The 19,190-nt window shown below is 46.3% G+C and overlaps 1 protein-coding gene across 5 annotated transcripts in view; it reads left to right on the top strand.

Annotated features, from left to right (window-relative positions):
• PTPRG (protein tyrosine phosphatase receptor type G) overlaps positions 1–19,190 on the top strand; it is a 708,308-nt gene that overhangs the window by 625,999 nt on the left and 63,119 nt on the right. For 4 of the 5 annotated variants that reach the window (XR_010412329.1, XM_064594267.1, XM_064594259.1 and 1 more), the window contains exon 14: positions 12,527–12,613. The exons of the other annotated variant lie outside the window; for it this stretch is intronic. Coding sequence is in view for 3 of the 4 variants with exons in the window: in XM_064594267.1 (XP_064450337.1) it covers positions 12,527–12,613 (87 nt within the window). In the remaining variant the exon portion in view is untranslated. The remainder of the gene's footprint in view (positions 1–12,526; positions 12,614–19,190) is intronic. 5 annotated transcript variants of the gene reach the window in all.

Raw genomic sequence — 19,190 nt, 5'->3', positions numbered from 1 at the left:
CAATAACCCTTCTTGACTTTAAGATGTTTGTGAAAGCCTTTTGCTGAAAAATCAGGTGATAGGGAAACATTTAGTGTATCATGTGGCATTTAATACACGTAATATAAAAATGGCTGATTTTTAAGTCTTCCCTAAATTATCACTGTCCTTGAACTGGTTCTCACTGCCCACCCCCCCACCCCCTTGGGAAGCCTGCTTGCAGCTTCTGTTTAAAAGTTCTGTGTTTTCCAGCTACATCTCTGAGGCAGTGTAACTGAGTGAGGCCAACTGGCCCACTTGGTTGGCCTGGCTACCTTCACCTCTCTGACTACTGTAGGAGGCTTCTGCCCTTGAATGAGCTTCCTCTGTGATGAACAGGTGTCCTGTTTCCATCCCTTGCTTCCTTTCTTGCCATTCACTCAGTTAATTTTGAGTTCCTGTTATGTGCCAGACAGTCTTACCTCCTGGAACTTACTTTTTAGTGGGGGAGACCGGCAAAGCACATAAGTAAGATATGTGATACTTAGTGATGGTAAGTGTGTAATGGAGAAAATTAAATCTGGAAACGGGAGGGGCATTCTGGGATTTAGGTTGAGTATTCCAAGTAGTTAAGGAAGCCCTAAGTGGCAAGTGCTATTTGAACAAAGACCTAAAGTAGGAGGGAGTCAGATGGGCTCCACTGGGGCAGGTGACAAGCAGTGGAAACTGCACGTGCAAAGGCCCTGAGGCAGGAGTGTGCCCCAGCACGTTTCAGGCATAGCGAAGAGGTCAGTGTGGCAGGTGAGCATGGGGGAGAGTGGTAGGAGAGAGGATCAGGAAGAGATGGGGTACGTTGCCTTTCACCCTGAGATAAGTAGGGTTTGTGACAGAAGTGTGCTGTGATCGGACTTCTGGGTTACCTAGCTGCCGTGTTGCAAAAAGCCTGAAGAGGATCAGGGGTGCAGCAGAGCAACCAGCCGGGAGATTGAACAAGTCCCGAAGGAGGTGTTGAGGGGGTAGCAGCGCAGGTGGTAGGACTCAGTTGGATTTAGACCTATTTTGAAGGTGGGATCAACAGAATCTGCTGGCAGAAGGGCTGTGGGTCCCTGGGCCCGTTCTCGATTCAGTAGAGCCAGGGGATAATGAAGGGTTCATCTCTGGCTTCCCCAGGTGCCTGATGGCACCTGCAGCACCGTGAATATTACAGACCGGCTTGATCATGAAGTTCATCGCGTTTGGGTGAGCCCAGGAACCCTAGACTCCCCTCCCTGTTGTGCCGCCTCTAGAACACAAAGTGGTTTGCAAACAAACATTGGTCTGGAGCCCATTGGTAAATGGGAAGCTGCCCGACGTGGGTTAAACTGAGCACACAGAAGTAACAAAAGGTCTGCACGCTCCGCTCTTGGCTCTGCGCAGTACCGTGTGTGTGGTTTTAGTCACAGACCCTCTCCGCGGAGGAGTAGAGAGCATGCACAGCTGCCCCCGGACTGGACACAGTTGCTTGGCAGCCCTGGCGTGAACAAGTTCCTGCCCTAAGCAGTTGTAGCGAAAACCTCAGGACTGTTTCTCACGGGCCCACCTTGGTCCTCTGCCCATCCGAGAACAGATCACTGTGAACAAGGGCTGTGAGGCCAAGCATGCAGAGACCAGGCCAGCCAAAACCTGCATGTTGACACTTCAGCCTATGTAGAGGAAGGGCCTGTGTCCTACAATAAAGAGAACTTTGTTTTTTTTAAAGATTTTATTTATTTGACAGAGAGGGAACACAAGCGGGGGAGTGGGAGAGGGAGAAGCAGGCTTCCCGCGGAGCAGGGAGCCGGATGCGGGGCTCGATCCCAGGACCCTGGGATCGTGCCCTGAGCCGAAGGCAGACACTTAACGACGGAGCCACCCAGGCGCCCCAAGAGAACTTTAAGACCCTTCCATTCGAGATGCTTTCCCATTAGAAAATGACAACTGTCTATACTTCCAAAAAAACTGGGTTTGAGTAGAAAATGTTTTGAATAATACTTGATGTATCAATTGTATGATTTTTGTATATACATACCAGTTTGTATATATTCAAAGCTGGATTTAAAATAACCAGAAGTTTCAATGTCAGTGGACTCTGCACACGAGCATTCACTAGACTCTTCCTGCCAGTCCACAAAAGGGAATACGAGGGAGAACATTCTTACAGATGAAAGTAAAATTGAGTTAGTATTAGGACGGCTAAGCATGAGAGCAGCCAGGAGGCGACAAGGACCTACTTTCTGTCCAACTTTTTTGTTTCTCATGAATGTGCAAGAAGGAGGCACTGGGGAGCTCACACAGAAAATTGGTAAGTGTGGAAGAGACGTGCATTTCTCACCGGCGGCGAGGTTTTGAAGCTAGGACCAGAGTGCTAATCTTCTGCCTTTTGAGGCACGGCAAGAGCGGGTGATTACCAGACAGACTTGACTTATATAGAGCATTGAGGCAGATCAAAACCTTCTGGATTGTGTCCTCGGTGGCAGGCCTGGCACTCAGGGGTTCAAACCAGCTTGCTGTGATGGCCTTTTCTACAACCCGGGGCTGACCCTTTGCAGCTCTTCTGGTTCCTGAGTGTGTTGGAGTCCTTGAGACTGCAATCGAATGAATTCATGAAACATGAATTCATGAGCTCTCTGAATTCTTTTTCTCCACCAGTGTCCCCTTGTACGATGATGATCGTGCTTGCTGATGTTTCCCGAGTCCCTTTTTAAGTGCCAGGTACCACGCCAAGCGCTCGCGTGGCACCATCTCCTATGATTGTGTAAACCTTAGGGCAGGTACCATTATCCCCATTCAAGAATAAGGGACTGGGAGCTCCTGGAGGTCCTGTAGAAAGTGGCGAGCTCCGGTTTTGAACATAGGACTTCTTCACTCTAGAATCCATAACCCTATTGAAGCGTCAAGATGCTGGTCTCCCGCCTCCACACTGTGAAAGCGGAGCATGACCGACATTCAGTGAAGTCAACAGAAGGTGGGATTAGTGGGCCCGTTGTGCCACGGCCTTCCTGTGAGCCTCCCCTGCTAGCTTTGACCAGTGGAAGATAAAGGAACTAATGTTTGCTGCAGGCCCACTGTGGGCTAAGCAGTGTGCAGTATTCCCATACACCATGTTGGAATTTACAAAAATCTATTTCAAAGCGCCCTAAGCACAAAGGGATGGAAAATCCGTTGATTCATGGAATGGAACAGTTTAGAGCATCAGGCCCAGCTAGACGGGCAAGATGCAATGAGGACAGCAGGGCCTGGCTTGTGTTGTGTTCCTGTGTTTGTCTCCCTCTTTGTCTCTGGGGTCTGCTCTCCCTGTGTTGGCTTTTCTCGGTGGCCCTGGCCCACATCAGACTTCTATCCTGCCAGCCCAGTAGAAAGGGAATTTCTCTTCCCTGACGGTTCCGGTTAAATCTCCAGATGGTGTCTCTTAGAACAGACTCCGGTCATTTGTTCACCCCTAGAACCTTCTGGAGCAGAGAGATTAAAGACTTTGGTCAGGCCTGGCTCTTTGATTAACTGTGGAGCCGAGAAGCGAGGTCTTTGCCATCGTAAACCACATGCACTGAAACTGCACAAGGGGTGTTTTCCCAAAGGACCCTCAAAGCCCAGAAAGGGGACCGGATGCAGGTGCCAGGCAGACAGAAGCAGCCAGCGTTGGCTCCAAAAGAAGCTGGGAAATTAAATGAGGAGGGCAGGGATTTCTGCTGAGAAAAGGGAATTCTGACTTGGATAGCAGAGAAGGACACATGGGAGTAGGAGGAAAGCAACAAAGTAGGCGCATAAGCTCAGCCTGGTCAGCTTCGGAGTCTCAGTGAGGACTGTTGCCACAAATGCATGGGCCACGGACTGGGAAAAGGGCCACTTCCAGTCCCATCCCAGCTGCAGGATCATTAGAGCGTGATATAGCAGTTGAGCAGTATCATCGTGTTGGATAAATGATAACGCTGCTGCCTCTGTTGCACGGGCACTTCCTCTGTTCATGCGGTGCTTCTGTCGCACCTGCCGCCCATCGTGCTGGGCCTGGGGATTTGGGGATAAGTTCTTTTCTCCCAAGGTCCTTGCAGTCCAGTGTGGGGGGGGCGGGACAGACGAGTACATAAAATTGAGTATAGAGCACGTTTGGAGGATGAAATCCAAGGGCTTCATCCAGGCCCTGGAGAGGGGGTGGGATCAGGGAAAGCTCCCTGGAGGGCTGATGCCCCAGCTGGGTCTTGGAGAGCAAGCAGCTGGAAACGAGCAAAGAGGGTGTACAGGCAAGGGGCTGGAGAGAATCTGGCCAGTCGTAAACGGGTACCCGTGTTCAGCATTCACTGGAGCAGAGTATGGAGACAGCAAGAGCCAGATCCTGAAGGTCCTGGGTGCCACCTGAAGGGATACGTACCTTACCCTAAGCATGGTGGAAAGGCCCTGCGGAACCACGCTGCAGGAAGGCGAGCTGAGAAAGAGGCAGTGCTGTGCAGTGGTGAGGGGCAGCACGGGCCCAGACGCAGACAGCCTGCGTTTAGAGCCAGCTCCACGGCTCAACGACCCATGGCCTCCGAGCAGGGGTCATGAGCAGGTGTGCAGTTATTCCCAAAGGGGTGAAAATGGGCACTTGGGCGTTAGCAAAACAAGACTTACTTTATATAAAGCACAGGTACACAGTACACAAATATACAGCATGTTACTGGTGTTAACATTTCACTGGGGGGCAGTGATCAGGAAGCGGTCTATAAAGGCCCCTCAGGGAGTGCACTTGTCCTGATGAGCACAGGGTGATGTATGGAGGTGTTGAATCACTGTATTGTACCCCTGAAATGAATAGAACACTGTATTCTGTTGACTCACTGGAATTAAAAACTTTTTAAAAAGGCCCCCTAGGGGGCACCTGGGTGGCTCAGTCGGTTAAGTGGCTGCCTTTGGCTCAGGTCATGATCCCAGGGTCCTGGGATCGAGCCCCGCATCGGGCTCCTGCTCGGCGGGAAGCCTGCTTCTCCCTCTGCCACTCCCCCTGCTTGTGCTCCCTCTCTCGCTGTGTCTCTCTCTGTCAAATCTTTAAAAAAAAAAAAAAAACCCTAGGAGAGGTGCCAAGGCGGGGAAGGGACAGAGAAACTGGATCTTTGACAAAACGACTCTACCACCTTCAGTTTCTCTGTCTGCAAAACAATTAAGAAATGTGCCCATTGGGCTCCCATGAGGATTAGGTGTGCACTATGGGAAAGGGTGATCCCAGTCCCTGGCAGGTGGTAAATAAACAACCATAGCTTCAGGGAAAAATCAGATTTTAATTCTGGGTCCTGGGGTGCCCAAAAAGTTATTCTTTAATAACATCAGATTTACAGACCTAAAGGAATGCTGTCCCCTAAATGTAATCCATGTACAGCTGTACACTTTCCAAGCATAGGTCCTTGCTCAAAACATTGCTTGAAAATAGCTTTTGGAAGTTCCTTCTCGAGTTCATTCTTTTGAATATCAGTAGTGCCAAGTATTTATCCTAGAAATAGCTAAAAGTCACATGTCTGGAGCTAAATAGTGTAAATGTAGGTGAACCAACTGAGGAGAACCACTTTGGGCCAAAAAAGGAAAGGTTAATGAAATGGGTTCCGGTGATGTGCCCAACGGGCCTGGAGGCAATTCCAGAAGAGCCTATCCCTAAGTAACTAGGTTAGAGTCGTGACCCACCGCCCACCCCACTTTGAAGCCCAGTGGTCCGCCTCATTCACTCAGGAGGAGCTGCATTAGCTTCAGTAGCTGCTGCAAACGCGCCCAACACCCTAGTGACCTCACCACTTGAAGTTTGTCCCCTGTGTGTAGTCTCGTGGAGCTGGCAGCCCTTTTGCACCCGCAGCTTCTCTTTCTGGGACCTGTGTTTCCCACATGGCTGCAGCAGGGGTAGAAAAATCAAGGAGGCACCTCAATTTCAGCTGCACGACCCAGAAGTGGAATCCCTCCATACCATTTGCTCACCGTGGGCCAGAGATGGTCACACAGCCCCCAAGCACACATGCTAAAGTGGAGAACACACGGATATTCCTTGAGTGGCTGGAAGTATCCTTAAGAATTCAAGCCCACTGGCATCATTTAGCAAAGAGTAGATTTCCCCTTAAAGGAACAACTTTGGAGGTCCGTCATTAGATGAGTCTCCTTACTTCACATTTGGCCCAAACTAAAAAGTACGGTAGGGACCTGTTCCCCCCACCTCCCAACTGAAAGATTCGTAGAGGCCCACTGGGGACTATTTGAGCAGTATGTTTACAGGCAGCAAAGTGGATCTGTGCAAGAAGCTTATTTTTGAGTATTGGTTAGCTCAGATGTCACAGGTAGGATGTTACAGTTCTTTCTTAAATACTCCTGGCAGGGATCTGCATTGAAGAGCTGTAGGGACCAAAATCCCTAACCATGCAGAAATTGCTGTGAAGCTCGCAAGAAATACATGCAGAATGTTTTGGAGCAAAGGTTGGGGCTGTAGGGCAGCTAATACAGATAAAATCAATAGTCACGGTTTGTGTTCTTTTGCAAATGGTGCCCCATGTGCGCCTTTTAAGTATTGTAGTCCATATCAACCGTGCGATGGTTCAGAGCTGTGAGAGTCTATAGAAGGGAGGGAGAAGCAATAAATCGAATCATTTTCGAAGTATGCCATCTTGGCCTTACTACTCAGGATGAAACCAAAATGCACCTTTTGAATTACAGTCAGGAAATGCATTCCAAGAGCTCCAGATCCCCTGTCTTACCAAGACAAGCTGTTTACACGGCACCAATGTGCTGACATTCCTGAAAAGACCGCGAGTCGCACAGCTGCTGCCACTCAGAAAGAAGAGGAACATTTTTGGAAGGTTTCTTTCTGATTTGCATAACTTGAGGTAGAGGCTGGGCGAAGAACTCTGTGCAAGCGGCCCCGTCACCGTGCTTCAGCTTGCAGCTTCTGCATTCACTTGTTCTGTAGCGTAGCTTAGCTACTGTGAGCAAGACATTAGTGTCCACTGAGAATTGGGACTATTGACAAGTCATTTAAAAAATTTTTGTCCTGTAATTTGGAGGAAAATTGCCTTAAAGGTAGCTCTTTTCTCTTTGAGCAAAATTGCACGCCTAAAGTGAGTTCGTGTATCTTAAGGATAGCCAAGAATCTTTTCTCGAATCTTCACCGGACTGCGGTGTGCTTAGCAGATGACATTGCCACCTAATCAGCATTCAGATCCTAGGAATTCCTGCCTTTTGCAGATCCGAAAACCAAGGCTTGGTGAAATCAGGTGACATGCCCAAGTCACAGTGTTAATCTTTGGTGGATCCTGGATTTGAACCCAGCCACTTTTTTAATCATTACCTTATTTTGCCTAAATGAGGAGTAGCATGTCTGGAGGCATTTACTTCCTTCCACAGCCTGTTTTGATAGCATGTTTGTTTAAAAAAAAAATCCTATGGTTTGCATTTGCCAAAACCATGTGGAAGAAAACTTTACAGGACCAACTATAATTTCAGGGGTTCGAGAAACGGAATTAAGTTTTGATGTTGAATCAGATAACCTGTATGTTCTTATTCCAGCTAATCAGTGCTATAGTACCTTGATGACAAGTTGAGCATCTTATTGACCATAATTCTAGCTTGAAGAACTTTCCAGAAACATAGAGCAGGTTTATTATTATTATTATTATTATTATTATTATTAGATTTTATTTATTATTTGGAGCGCCTGGGTGGCTCAGTTGTTAAGCATCTGCCTTTGGCTCAGGTCATGATCCCAGGGTCCTGGGATTGATCCCCACGTCAGGCTCCCTGCTCCGCAGGAAGCCTGCTTTTCCCTCTCCCTCCCCCTGCTTGTGTTCCCTCTCTCTCTCTCTGTCAAATAAATAAATAATCTTAAAAAAAAAAAAAAGATTTATTATTTGGCAGAGTGAGAGAGCACAAGCAGGGGGAGTAGCAGAGAGGGAGAAGTAGGCTCGATCCCGGGACCCTGGCTTCATGACCTGAGCTGCAGGTAGATGCTTAACCCACTGAGCCACCCAGGTGCCCCCATAAAAAAGCTTTAATTCTAAGTTTCAGACAGGGCTGAGTTAACTACATAGACTCTGGAAACTCCTAAGTGCTTACTGTAACATCTGTCCCAGGTTTGTTAGTTCGACATTAGGAGGTTACATTAGGAGGGTTTCACGATCTGATCTGAGAAATGTATGTCCGCCTTCCAGCACATGACCAAGCCATCTGTAAATTCTGTGGCAAATCAGTCAACACCAATTTCGCCTCATAGGCAGAGAGAAAAAAGGTCTCTCTTACTCCCACCGTTACACTTGGAGAAATTTTCCCATGGGCTGGTGCCTCCTCATTAAGAATGCAATTCACGAAAACAAGTGAGTTTTGTTGATATTGCAGTTTTTTGTTTTTGTTTTTGCTTCCCTGGATGTTTAGTGGGAGACAGCGTAATAGGAGGGGATGCAAACCCCAAATGTTGGGGGGGGATTATGTTGGTATAATGAGGGCTCCAGAAAACAGATACATGTGAACGTTGAGAGTGGGCATGTGGTGATACCCCTCTCCTGCTCACGGAGTGACTGAGCACGTGTGCCCCCGTGGAGCACGGATCCCTCCTGGATTCTCGTGGAAGCAACAACGACAGAGCTGCCGTGAGCCCGGGCACAGGCTCTCCACGCATCTGTTCTAGCCGCCAGCACTTCCAACTTTACTCTCTGATGACTGCATTCGGTCTAGGTGGTTGTCCCCCTCCGTCCCAGGGAAGTCACAAAGGAGACGGATGCCATTAAGAGTGTTTTCTCCCATGCATGTGACCGTGAACCATAGCAAAGGGTAAACACTCATCACAATAACCAGTAATTGTTGAATTGATACAAAGCAAACGTTCTATTGAATCCTCCCACCCGACCTGGGTGGTAGCTAAGGGGTCACAACTGCATCTTCTTCTCAAGGGAGGAAACCGCTTCCAGAGGGGAATGACTTGCCCAGGATCACAGAGCTGGTATGTTTTAGAAGTATTCAAATCTAGGGTTTTGTTTTGTTGACCTGAGACCCTTTATGGCTGGCCTGTTTATTCCTTCCTGAGTTGCTTGTTTATTCAAAGATGTTTTTAAAGCATCTAGTTTGTGCCAGGCACAGGCGACTCAGCGAGGAGACCGAGTTCCTGTCTTCAGGCAGCTTATAGGCTAATGGGGGAGATGAGCAGGTGAAGAAAGGTAATCCCAAATGCAGGTCCGAGACCTGTTTTATTTAGCTGATCTATGGTTTTCAAGAATCTGGATTGTTTTGGAAAATAGGAAGATTTTACTTAAAACCCCAGCTATCTGGGTTCTCGTGATGAATCAGGTAAGGTGGTAACATTGTTGTCATGTTCTCCTGTGGCATTAGTGGGCTGGATAGAGCTAACCACGGAGACATCTTTTGGGGGCGAAGGGCACCAGCTGGCCAGTCTGTCCGTCTCTGCCCTCCCTGCAGCCCCCCGGCTGGCCCCTGCATTTGGGTTCCCCTGAGTTCCAGTCGTGACTTAGGGAGACGGTGTTCTAGAAGGGACTCTGACCACTGCCAGGGTGGGGCGGGGATGAGTCCGAGCCGGGGGGAGGCTCCTTGGAGGAGAGGATGTTGAACTGTGATTTTCACAGAACAGAGAAAAGCCACAAATGCTCCGGGCAGAGCTCTGTGTCAGAGCTGACAGCGAGGCACTTGGTCACTGCATGATCAGTTTGCCAGAGGGAAGATGCTGTCAGACTGCCCTTCGTCCATGCACAATGAAGTCTGCTTTTGTGGGTAGAATCAGAATCTTTGCTAGGGGATTTGGCCTATTCAAAGGCACTGGGCTAGTCCAGCATGCTCTTAGGTGGCTTGTGTGCAGAAGGGAATGGGAACGAAGAGTAGGTTTATATGCTTTACTCAAGTCTAGCAAAATCCAAGTTTCCAACTTGCACTTTGTGGTGGCTTTGTGCAATCACCTTTATCTCTTCTGCAAACAGACCGCTCACAGGACCCCTGGTATTCCAGGCATCAGTGTTTTCTTTTAAAACTGGTGACTGCCCATGCCCCTCATCCCTTTCTGGAACCCGTCTCTGTGGCCATATTTCAAGATTTTTTTTTTTTTAATCATTAGGAATAATTTTTACAATTCAACCCTTCAGATCCTGACAATGTGTCAAGCCAGTGGGGAGAGCTAAGGCGCGTTGCATGATGCCAAAATATGGCTTGCCTCGGAGGGCTTGGGTTGATGATATGGTGGTGCTAAGCTGTCTTTGCTCTGAGATGCTAAAAGGCATGGGGGTGGGGAGCCTTCCGAGGTCCCCAGCTGTTCCTTGATGTGGGCACTGTTTTTCCTATCTCCCTGCAGCTGTGTGCCGGGGATCTGGGTCACGTACCAGCTAATGTTGCCGATCCCAGGCAACTTTTTGCTCAATAACCGTTTCCCAAATGGCTACTCGGGGGCTTTTCAGAATTCACAAGAACTGTCAGTTGTTATAGTAACCGGCCCCCTGCTGTCGAGTTGGCCCTGAGATGCCAGTCGAAGCTCTTGGAACAGGCTAACACGTAGTCATTAGACAAAAGCAGGGAGAGATTCACTGCTGAAGGTTGCCATTTAAACATACTCCGTGATACTTAAAAGAAGGGATTGGTTCTGTTAAGGAGGAAAGGGATGGATACATTTTTTTTTAAAAAAGCAAACTGACTTTTCAGGAAAGGGCAATGTCTATGTTGAGTCTCTGCTACATAACCAACACCTGTCTTTGGATTTCTCACAATTAAGTGTCGTCTCTCCCAGGGTCGATTGTGTCTGTCCTGTGGGCTTGCTCAGGTGGCCCCCTCAGTTATTCAAGGTATTAGTTACTGGTTTTATGGCATTTGCTTCTCAGCGAAGTGTTGTCAGTTTACGGGTGGTAGTTTTAAGCGCCTGTGATTGTGTGTGAGGAAAAGCTGCGGAGATAGCCGGCTCCGCTCCAAAATTCCCGAAAGAGTAAATCTGGCAGAATTCAGAGTAGGGCTAAGGGTTGAGAAGAAGTCTAAATATTTTAGGAAGCTGCAAATTTCAAGTTTCTATGAAGATTTGCAAAAACACTCCCAACACACTCGTGATTTCTTCAGATTAATGTTCATCGCTGCACCGAGTACGTTCATGATGTTTTGAGGACAGTTGTTGTAGTTCCAGAAGGTACTCAATAGAGGGAGACAGGGAGTTCTGAATTACAGCACGATCCCTGCCCCCCACCCTGACCCACGCACCCTTTTTAATCATATTCTCCACTTTCGGCTTCTCCAAGTTTTGGTTCCTGTTCCAAGCACTTTTACCCAATATAGAGGCTAATGATCCTCAAAATAAATGAAAGGTGATATTAGAAGAGAAACCTAACACTTGAAAATTCAAGGATGTTCATCCCAGAGTAAAAACTACCAAGTAAATCAGAAGCTCTCCAATGTTCTTTGGAATCACACACCTGAAGTCAGAGTTCTGAGTGGGGCTCAACAGAACTTCCAATGAAAGAGAACTTTGCTACAAGCGAGTTTGCCTTCGCTGTTCTATCAACAGAGTTTGGGAATAATAGGAATCATTCCAGTGTGAATAGCCTATAGGGATAGCCTAGGTTGTTAGGGGATTAAATGTAATTAAGTAAACACCTTCCAGTGTTCCTATGGAACAAAAAATAAATGTATCTTTCAAAAGCTAGAAACAAGACTCAAATGCTGCCGTTACTAAGTTTTAAGGGGAAACTGAATATCAGACCTAGTATATAGCCGTAGACTGCTTCTCTGAGGTGTCTCTCCCACCAATTCCCCAGTCTGGTTTGTGAATCAGTAAAGTGTCTGGAGATGAGAGGCATGCATGGAGAGAAGACAAAACCCTGATTGGTCTAACGGCACCACATTCACATACATTTGCGACGGAGGGGAGGTTCAGATGATCCCCAGGATATTCCTGCTGAGTTCTGTTGACTTTAATGGTGTTTTATTTTATTTTATTTTTTTAAGATTTATTTATTTATTTGAGAGAGCAAGAAGAGAGAGAGTACATGAGAGGGGGGAGGGTCAGAGGGAGAAGCAGGCTCCTCGCTGAGCAGGAAGCCCGACGCAGGACTCGATCCCGGGACTCCAGGATCATGACCTGAGCCGAAGGCAGTTGCTTAACCAACTGAGCCACCCAGGCGCCCCTTAGTGGTGTTTTAAATGATCGCATTTGCCAAAGCATCACATCAAAGGTGGAAGGTTAGATATATGAATGGGAAAATCCAATCATGATTAGATTTGTGATATCCCTACCTACTGTTAAGACCAGGAGTCATACAGGTTTCTAACCTGTAACAACCGCTTTTAAGAGCAAAGTTCCCATGTCGTATTTCTTAACTAAGCACAAAAAAACCTTGATAAACCCAGTCCCCTTTGTGTGTAAGCTTTCTCTTTTGAAAATGCCCCAAATTGGGACCAGTGATGGGTATGTCTGTGTTAGGTGGAGGGAGGGCATCCATGTGGAACTCTTGGTGGCCAAATTGGGACCAGTGATGGGTATGTCTGTGTTAGGTGGGAGGGAGGGCATCCGTGTGGAACTCTTGGTGGCCAACTGAACGTACTGTCTTCCATACCTGTTCTCTTTTGTTTTTTGTCTGTTTAGAGGATGTAACAAAATAAAGTCCAAGGGCTCTCCCAGACGTTTCCGTGAACTGCCTTCTTCTGGGGAGAGAGGAGAGAAGGGGAGCAGGTGAGGGGCGGTCAAGCTTAAGGGGGGATGCCTCTTTGGCCGGGACTGGCTTGCTGGATTTTTGTTTTGTTGCCCTGGGGATGGAAGTCCTTTAGACAGCACAGTGCTGCAACTTACCTGTCTTACCCCAACTCCCAAAAGTTAAGAATTGCAAATACCAACACAGCTTGCGGGTAGCTGGTAGCAATGAAAGTATGTCCCGCGTGTGCTTGCTTTGCTTTATTTGGCAGTTTTGGGGGGGGTTATTTCTAGAAGGGGACATACTGGAATGTTCTATGTTGATGTGTCTGTATGTCAGTTGCATCCATTATCTTTCCAAAATTTCAGATGTTTGCATGTTTCAGAGCTTTAAAAAAAAAAAAAAAAACAACGCATGCATTAAGCCTTACAAGTGACAAATATCTTTTAGAAACCTAAATGTATAAATAAGCTAAGGAAGAAGAGTAGGAAAGGAAGAGAGAAGTGAGCAAATGGGGGATATAACGTGTTTTTCCATAAGAGTGAAATTTTTTAAAAATGAAAGCACACTCGTTCTAGATAGCTTGAAGACTGGGAAAAATTATTGTCCTGGAATGATTTACCTTTAGAAGTCCTGATCATGTGATCTTAATCACCCCACATGAGCCTCTTGATAATATTTTTATAAGGCTTATCTAGGAAAACTCTGCTTAATATTAATGTGGTAATTAATATTTTAATATTGCCAGTTAGGATAATTCACTAATACTGTGTTGTGAGTAGTTTCTTATTACTTTCAATGAACCAATTTATAGTATTTACCTTAGAATCTTTACATGAAATGATTTGTCTCCCTTGGTTGAGGATAAGTCAGATTATTGAGATGAAATTTTAGATACCCATAGACTCTAATCAGGTATACTTATGAGATCTGAGAAGGTAGAGTACAGGAATTGTGGAAGATGAATGAGAAATTCTATGATCTACCTTCTTCTAAGCTACATGGTGTGGTTTTGGCCTTCTGGGGAAAAGGGGTAACTGCTGACACTGGTAATGTAATTATTCTTTCTAAGATCTTTTTACTTACTGAAGTCTTCAATGTTCTAATCTGTTTCCAAAACTCCAATGGTAAAGACCAAAATAGAATCCCCTCTGTATAGTATTAGATTCCAAGTTCTAATCTTAGAGTACCTTCGACATCATGTAAATGCCTAATATTCATGCCCAGTCTGTTATAAATATGATGTGTTTCTGACCGTAACACATTAAAAAGTGGATCACCTCAGGGACACCACAGAGATAATGCACATCTGATGTCTACATTCTCTTCAGATGTGATGCCATAGCTAGGTGGCCCGTGGTTAACTCTAATTTATGTTCCTAGCCCCAGATGTGGGAGAGCTTACTACAGATGTATTTTAGTTCCTAGGAGGGTGTGTTTTGTTACAAGGTGCTCAGTCTCTCTGGTTTCTTCTCTGCTTCTGAGTGCCAGAAGCTTGGGGGTAGCACAATGACTTTCATTTAGATCTAGAAGTTGAGCACTATCTTGGGAAGCTGTATACAAGTGTTTATAGAATCCACCTGATTATGGATCCCATATTTTACTTTACTTTGTTGATAATATAGTAGCAAAGATAGACCTTGGCTCAGGGAGGGAGAGGTTCTCACTGTGGCTCTACTTCTTCCTGGCTGTGTGACCTTAAGCAACTGAACAAAGCCCTCTGAGCCTTGATGTCATCATCTAAGTAGGTCCAATGATAGTTCCTTTTCATGGGGTTGTTGTGAAGAGGAAATGAGGGAGTACATGTGAAGTGCTTAGTGTGTGTAATATATTTCCCCATCCAAAGGATGGGCAACAGAGACTCTGTCTGGGCTCTCCTCTTGGGTGGCTGAGGTGGGACAGCCCTGGGGCGGTCTGAGTCCTGAGCAGTGCCCCTTCTCCTCACTGCTGGATGGGCTTTGCTAATCAATCCATGATGAAGGGTGGGCCAGATAGAGATCCTGTCCTCCAGGGGCTCGGATCTCCCCAATTCCTTATGCCGGCTGCCCTGCCATACTCTGTTCCTCCAGAGCTTACAGTTCCTCGTTCATCTTGATGGCTGTGTGTGCCGAAGACCACTAGCCCACTCTCCCCTCTCCTCCCTCCTCCTGTATCCCAGGAGCATTGGCAGCAGCCTCTGACCCAGTTCTGTCCTCTGCTGCACTATAAAAAGCCTCCCAGAGAACAGGGGCCCCACCCTCCCCTGCCAGGCTGCAGATGCATCAGGGAATCGGGGCATCTCCTGCCTTGGCCTCTTTCTCTTCACTGTCATTTCCTGTCCTGGTCTGCATCCCATCCAAAATATGGCAGGGAATCAGGAGAAGAGCCCAAAAAGCTGCCCGAAGAGCAACCCTCCAAACAGTTACAATAGCTCTTGCAAAGTCTGTGCACATAAACCCGAGGGTGATATCCATTCGCCCATTTGGTCTGACCTCACTTGCCTTGAACAGTCCCTGCGCACAGTGGGAGGAGGAAGCCTGTGCAGTCTGAGGGTGGACAGAACCCTTAAAGCAGGACACTGGCTACAGGAAGTGACAGCCGGTTATCCCCCCAGAACAGAGAAGAAAAAAAATAAATAAAAATCAGACCTACGTATTTAATTTTTCCAAAAAAAAAAGTAGTTGCTTTAAATTTTGAATAGGTAATACTTGACGCAGTTGAAAATCAAAGAGCTTAATATTCTGTATACCCCTCCATCTCCATCTGCTCACCTACCCACCTGACTCCCTACCTCATCACAAATAGGTAACCACGACTGCTGGTTTGTTGTTTCTTCTTCCAGACATTGGGGGCGGGGTGTGTAAGCAAATAGGAACCTCTACCCCCAGATCTCCTTTTACACAGTAGAACATTGCGTACACTGCCCGACTCCTTGCTTGTTTCACTTAACGTGATTTTCCTCTATGCGTCCGTGGTTTCCTCGTGCTTTTTTCCAGAAGCACACTATTCCTTTGTATAGTTGTCCTGATTTATTTCACCAGTCCTGTATGGCTGTCCTTTTGGTTGTTCCTAGTCTTTTGTTATTACAAGCAGTACCAGGGTGAATAACTTTATGTCATTGTGCAAGTGGAGAAGTCTGTCTGTAGGATAAAAGTCAGGACATGGGCTGTGTCAGGAGCGACAAGCATGTGTAATTTTGATGGATGGCACCAAGTTGCCCTCCCCGGAACCATACCCATGGTGGCTTCTCTCAACAACACATGAGCCCTTGTTTCCCTACACCTTACCCAGCATGGTATGGTGTCAAGCAGGAGTGATTTTTCCAGCCTCATGGGCGGGGGGGAATAATGGTATGTTGGAATGTGTTTTCTCTTATCATGAGTGAGGCAGAGCATCGTTCACGTTTGTGTCCTTTGTATCTCTTTTGCTCTAAACTGTTGGTCTTTTGTTCGTTTTTCCTTTGCAACAATTGTTGGTCTTTCTCTAATCAAGAGAGATGACTGTCAGCAATCAGGGTTGCGAATATTTTTTTCCTAATCTGTGGTTTGTCTCTGAACTCTGTTCATGCTGTTTCTTCGACTTCATGTGCTCAGATTTACCCATAAACTTCTTTTTTGGTTTCCAGATTTTGAGTCCTTGTTAGAAAGTCTTTCTCCATTCTGAGATGACTTATTTTAGTACTTTTATGATTTCAAAGTTTAATGTTAAATTCTTAAATCGTTTGGAATTTGACCTGGTTGATAGTGTGATGTCTAAATCAACTTTTCTCTTTCCCAGAGGGTCCCAAGTACTTAAAAAGTACTACCATAGGGCTGTTAAGTGAAAAGACATGTCATACCTTGCTAGATCCTTAAAATAACACTCTTCCAGCTAAAGTCTGACCAACTTAGTATATTAATGAAATAGTCGCCAAAAAGTGTTTACCAGAACACTGTATGTTACAGATGTTGAATCCTGTGCAATGAATAAAATGTGAGTTTTCATTTCCCACCTCCTGCCCAAAAGGAGTCGGACCATCCTGTCCCCATTAACCGCCTCCATCCGTGGTAGATTGTGTAACTGCCTTGAAACAGTGGCAAGAGGAGAGGTGGAGAGTCCCTTAAGCCTCAGTTTAGAAATTCAGAACATTCCAGGCCAGCGTTCTAAGTGTGGGACAGCTACCTCCCAAAGCCCCCGACTTCAAGCCTTCTTTTCTGGGTAAAAGCTCGGAGGACTGGGAAGTGCAGTCTAGAGCTCCCTTGCTTAACGCCAGCCACGACGTAAAAAACTGCCCTGTTCAGGTTCTTGGTCCGCTCAAAATGTGGTTTATGAAACGACCACTGCTGTCTTATCTCCTGGAAAGCATTAGCAGTATTTCCGTCATTCCTACGACTCTCCAGGGATTGCTCGGCAAACTTAATATTTAGCATGAAAATGTATTGTGCTGAAACCACTTAGGTGTATATCATTTAATTTGCTCCCACATTCCTTAGATGCTAATTGCAGGCACTTAGTATCCTCCCATGAAATTCTTGCTTCAGAAATCAGGTTTTTGTCACTTGCAGCTGTAACAAGAGTTGAATGGGCCATCTCTCCTGACCATGTGAGACCCAAAATATTTTGAAACCTTTTCTCCTCATTTAATATGCATATCCTCTCTCACATCTCATCCGTCTTCATGGCTGGGTACACTTTTCCTCTTTCCTTTTTCTCTTCACCTCCTCCTCACATCTGACAGGCTGTACTTATCCAAGGTATGACAACCCTATGTCCCGGGATTTCCAGAATTGCCCTGAGGTGAAATATGTCATTTGATTATTCCCCAAAGTACTTTGATATTTGTCAGATCACATGTGCCTTTTACGGTTTGGAGAATATGAAAATGAGCAGTGCAATTCTGAATTCTTTTTAGGAGAGTCCTTCCTGGAAAGATAATACAAGCATAAACTGAGCTGTACAAACAGAATCCTTTCACATACAGTAAAGGAAACTGAACAGCAAGTGAGTGGTTGCATCTGAAAAAAATCTCAACTCAGAACTTACAGTGGGCTCTTTTCCAAGTGGGACCCCTAAGTTATTTCAAGCAGACACTCCTCTTTGAGGAAAAGCCCAACAACGCCCACGGGCTTTTCCTTCTATTGTCTTTGTCACTTCAATTTCTAGAGACATTTTGCCCTGATAAATCAATCCACATCTTTTTAACACCGCTCTCAATCATCTTCCTTGAAGGCATGTGAATGTTCTCAACTTTCTATTTATAAGTGGCTCTTATTCATACATGGTTTACTACAACAGATCCATTCACGAAAGTAAATATTAACGTGATTTCTGTACTCAGCAGCATGAAAATAAATGGGATTATTAGCAGGCATGGCACTATAAATTTAGATGAGGGCAGTATATAAATCAGTTAGGATTGCTTAATTAATATGCAGCATTAGCTCAGCCAACTGCCCGTTCTCGTCTGCAATTAGCATTTTGAGCTGCACAGTGCTGACAAACTCCTTGTCACCCTGATACGATTATAAACCCGTTAAGCTTAATTGGAAGATAGTGACTGGGCTTCTGATCCCCACACATCGTTCGGTTATTTTGTCATCCCAGGTTCGTGTAGGACTCTAGGAATGGTGTTGTGATCTGCTCTTCCCCGGGCCCCAGCAGTGGTGATGTGGAAGGCGGTGTTGTCATAAGCCAGGGACCCAGAATGAGAACAATGGGACCTCTCGTCGCTTGTGTAAAGGGATGTACACTTTGACCCAGATGTCTATATATCTCAGAAACCTCTGCTCCTGTAAGCAGGGCTGGAAATGCTGCCTTTTGAGGACTCTTTTCGATATACAGTGGTGCTAAGTGGAATTCCAGACCTTTCCAATATTCAGTCTTTCTGAACTAAGATCAGCAGTTTGCTTTTGAAAAGTCTCTGTCGCCTCGATTATTCCCAGATTCTTGTCAGACGGGGCAGAAAGAGATGTAAGTAAGAATGAAGACGGCAAAGGTTATCTCTGCAAGTATTTGGGGGAAAAACTGAAGCAACAGAAAGGCAAGTCTTTCTGTAGAACTTGGGTCATTCTGGGTGTTCCGCGTTAAGGGTGTGTCTGATTCCTGGAAGGAGATGGGGAGGGAGAAGGGCAAGTCTAGAGATTTCTTCCTCATCTTCCTCGTTTGCTGCATTTTATTTGAATAGTAAGTCTCTGTAACTTGAGTAATTATTGATACTGATAAAGTACTGCCAGAGCTGCTGCAGTCGGGGAGTGTGTCTGTCTGTCTGTCTGTCTCTCATCCAGAGAACCAGTTAAACGCCCCGGGCCTGTCCTGTGCTGGCACCGTGTGTGTATGCTGTGGGGAGGGGGGGCTCGGAGAAGCGACACTCATGGCTTGCTGCTACTGGTCGATATTTACTGCATCCTGAGGACATGCCCTGTGCTTTCTCTCCAGCAGAGAACCCTTGGCTTTTGAAAAAGCCTCTCTCTCCAAAATCTCTCCCTTACCTAAAGGAATGAGAAGGTACTTTTAGAAATTTTAGTCCAAGACCAAACGTTCATGACTGTCCACTTAACGTGTCCATGGGCGTTTTACAAGCTCGACTGACCCATCCGTGCACGAGGCACCACACAGGCCCGGACCACAGATCGTGGGGTTGGGCTTGAGACCGAGGGAGCT

Source organism: Mirounga angustirostris, unplaced genomic scaffold, assembly GCF_029215605.1.
Source record: "Mirounga angustirostris isolate CCGP_5_RB_7025 unplaced genomic scaffold, mMirAng1.0.hap1 SCAF_1, whole genome shotgun sequence".
Classification (NCBI taxonomy): domain Eukaryota; kingdom Metazoa; phylum Chordata; class Mammalia; order Carnivora; family Phocidae; genus Mirounga; species Mirounga angustirostris.
The sequence above is the reverse complement of the archived record's forward strand: the minus strand, read 5'-3'. Positions and strand labels throughout refer to the sequence as shown.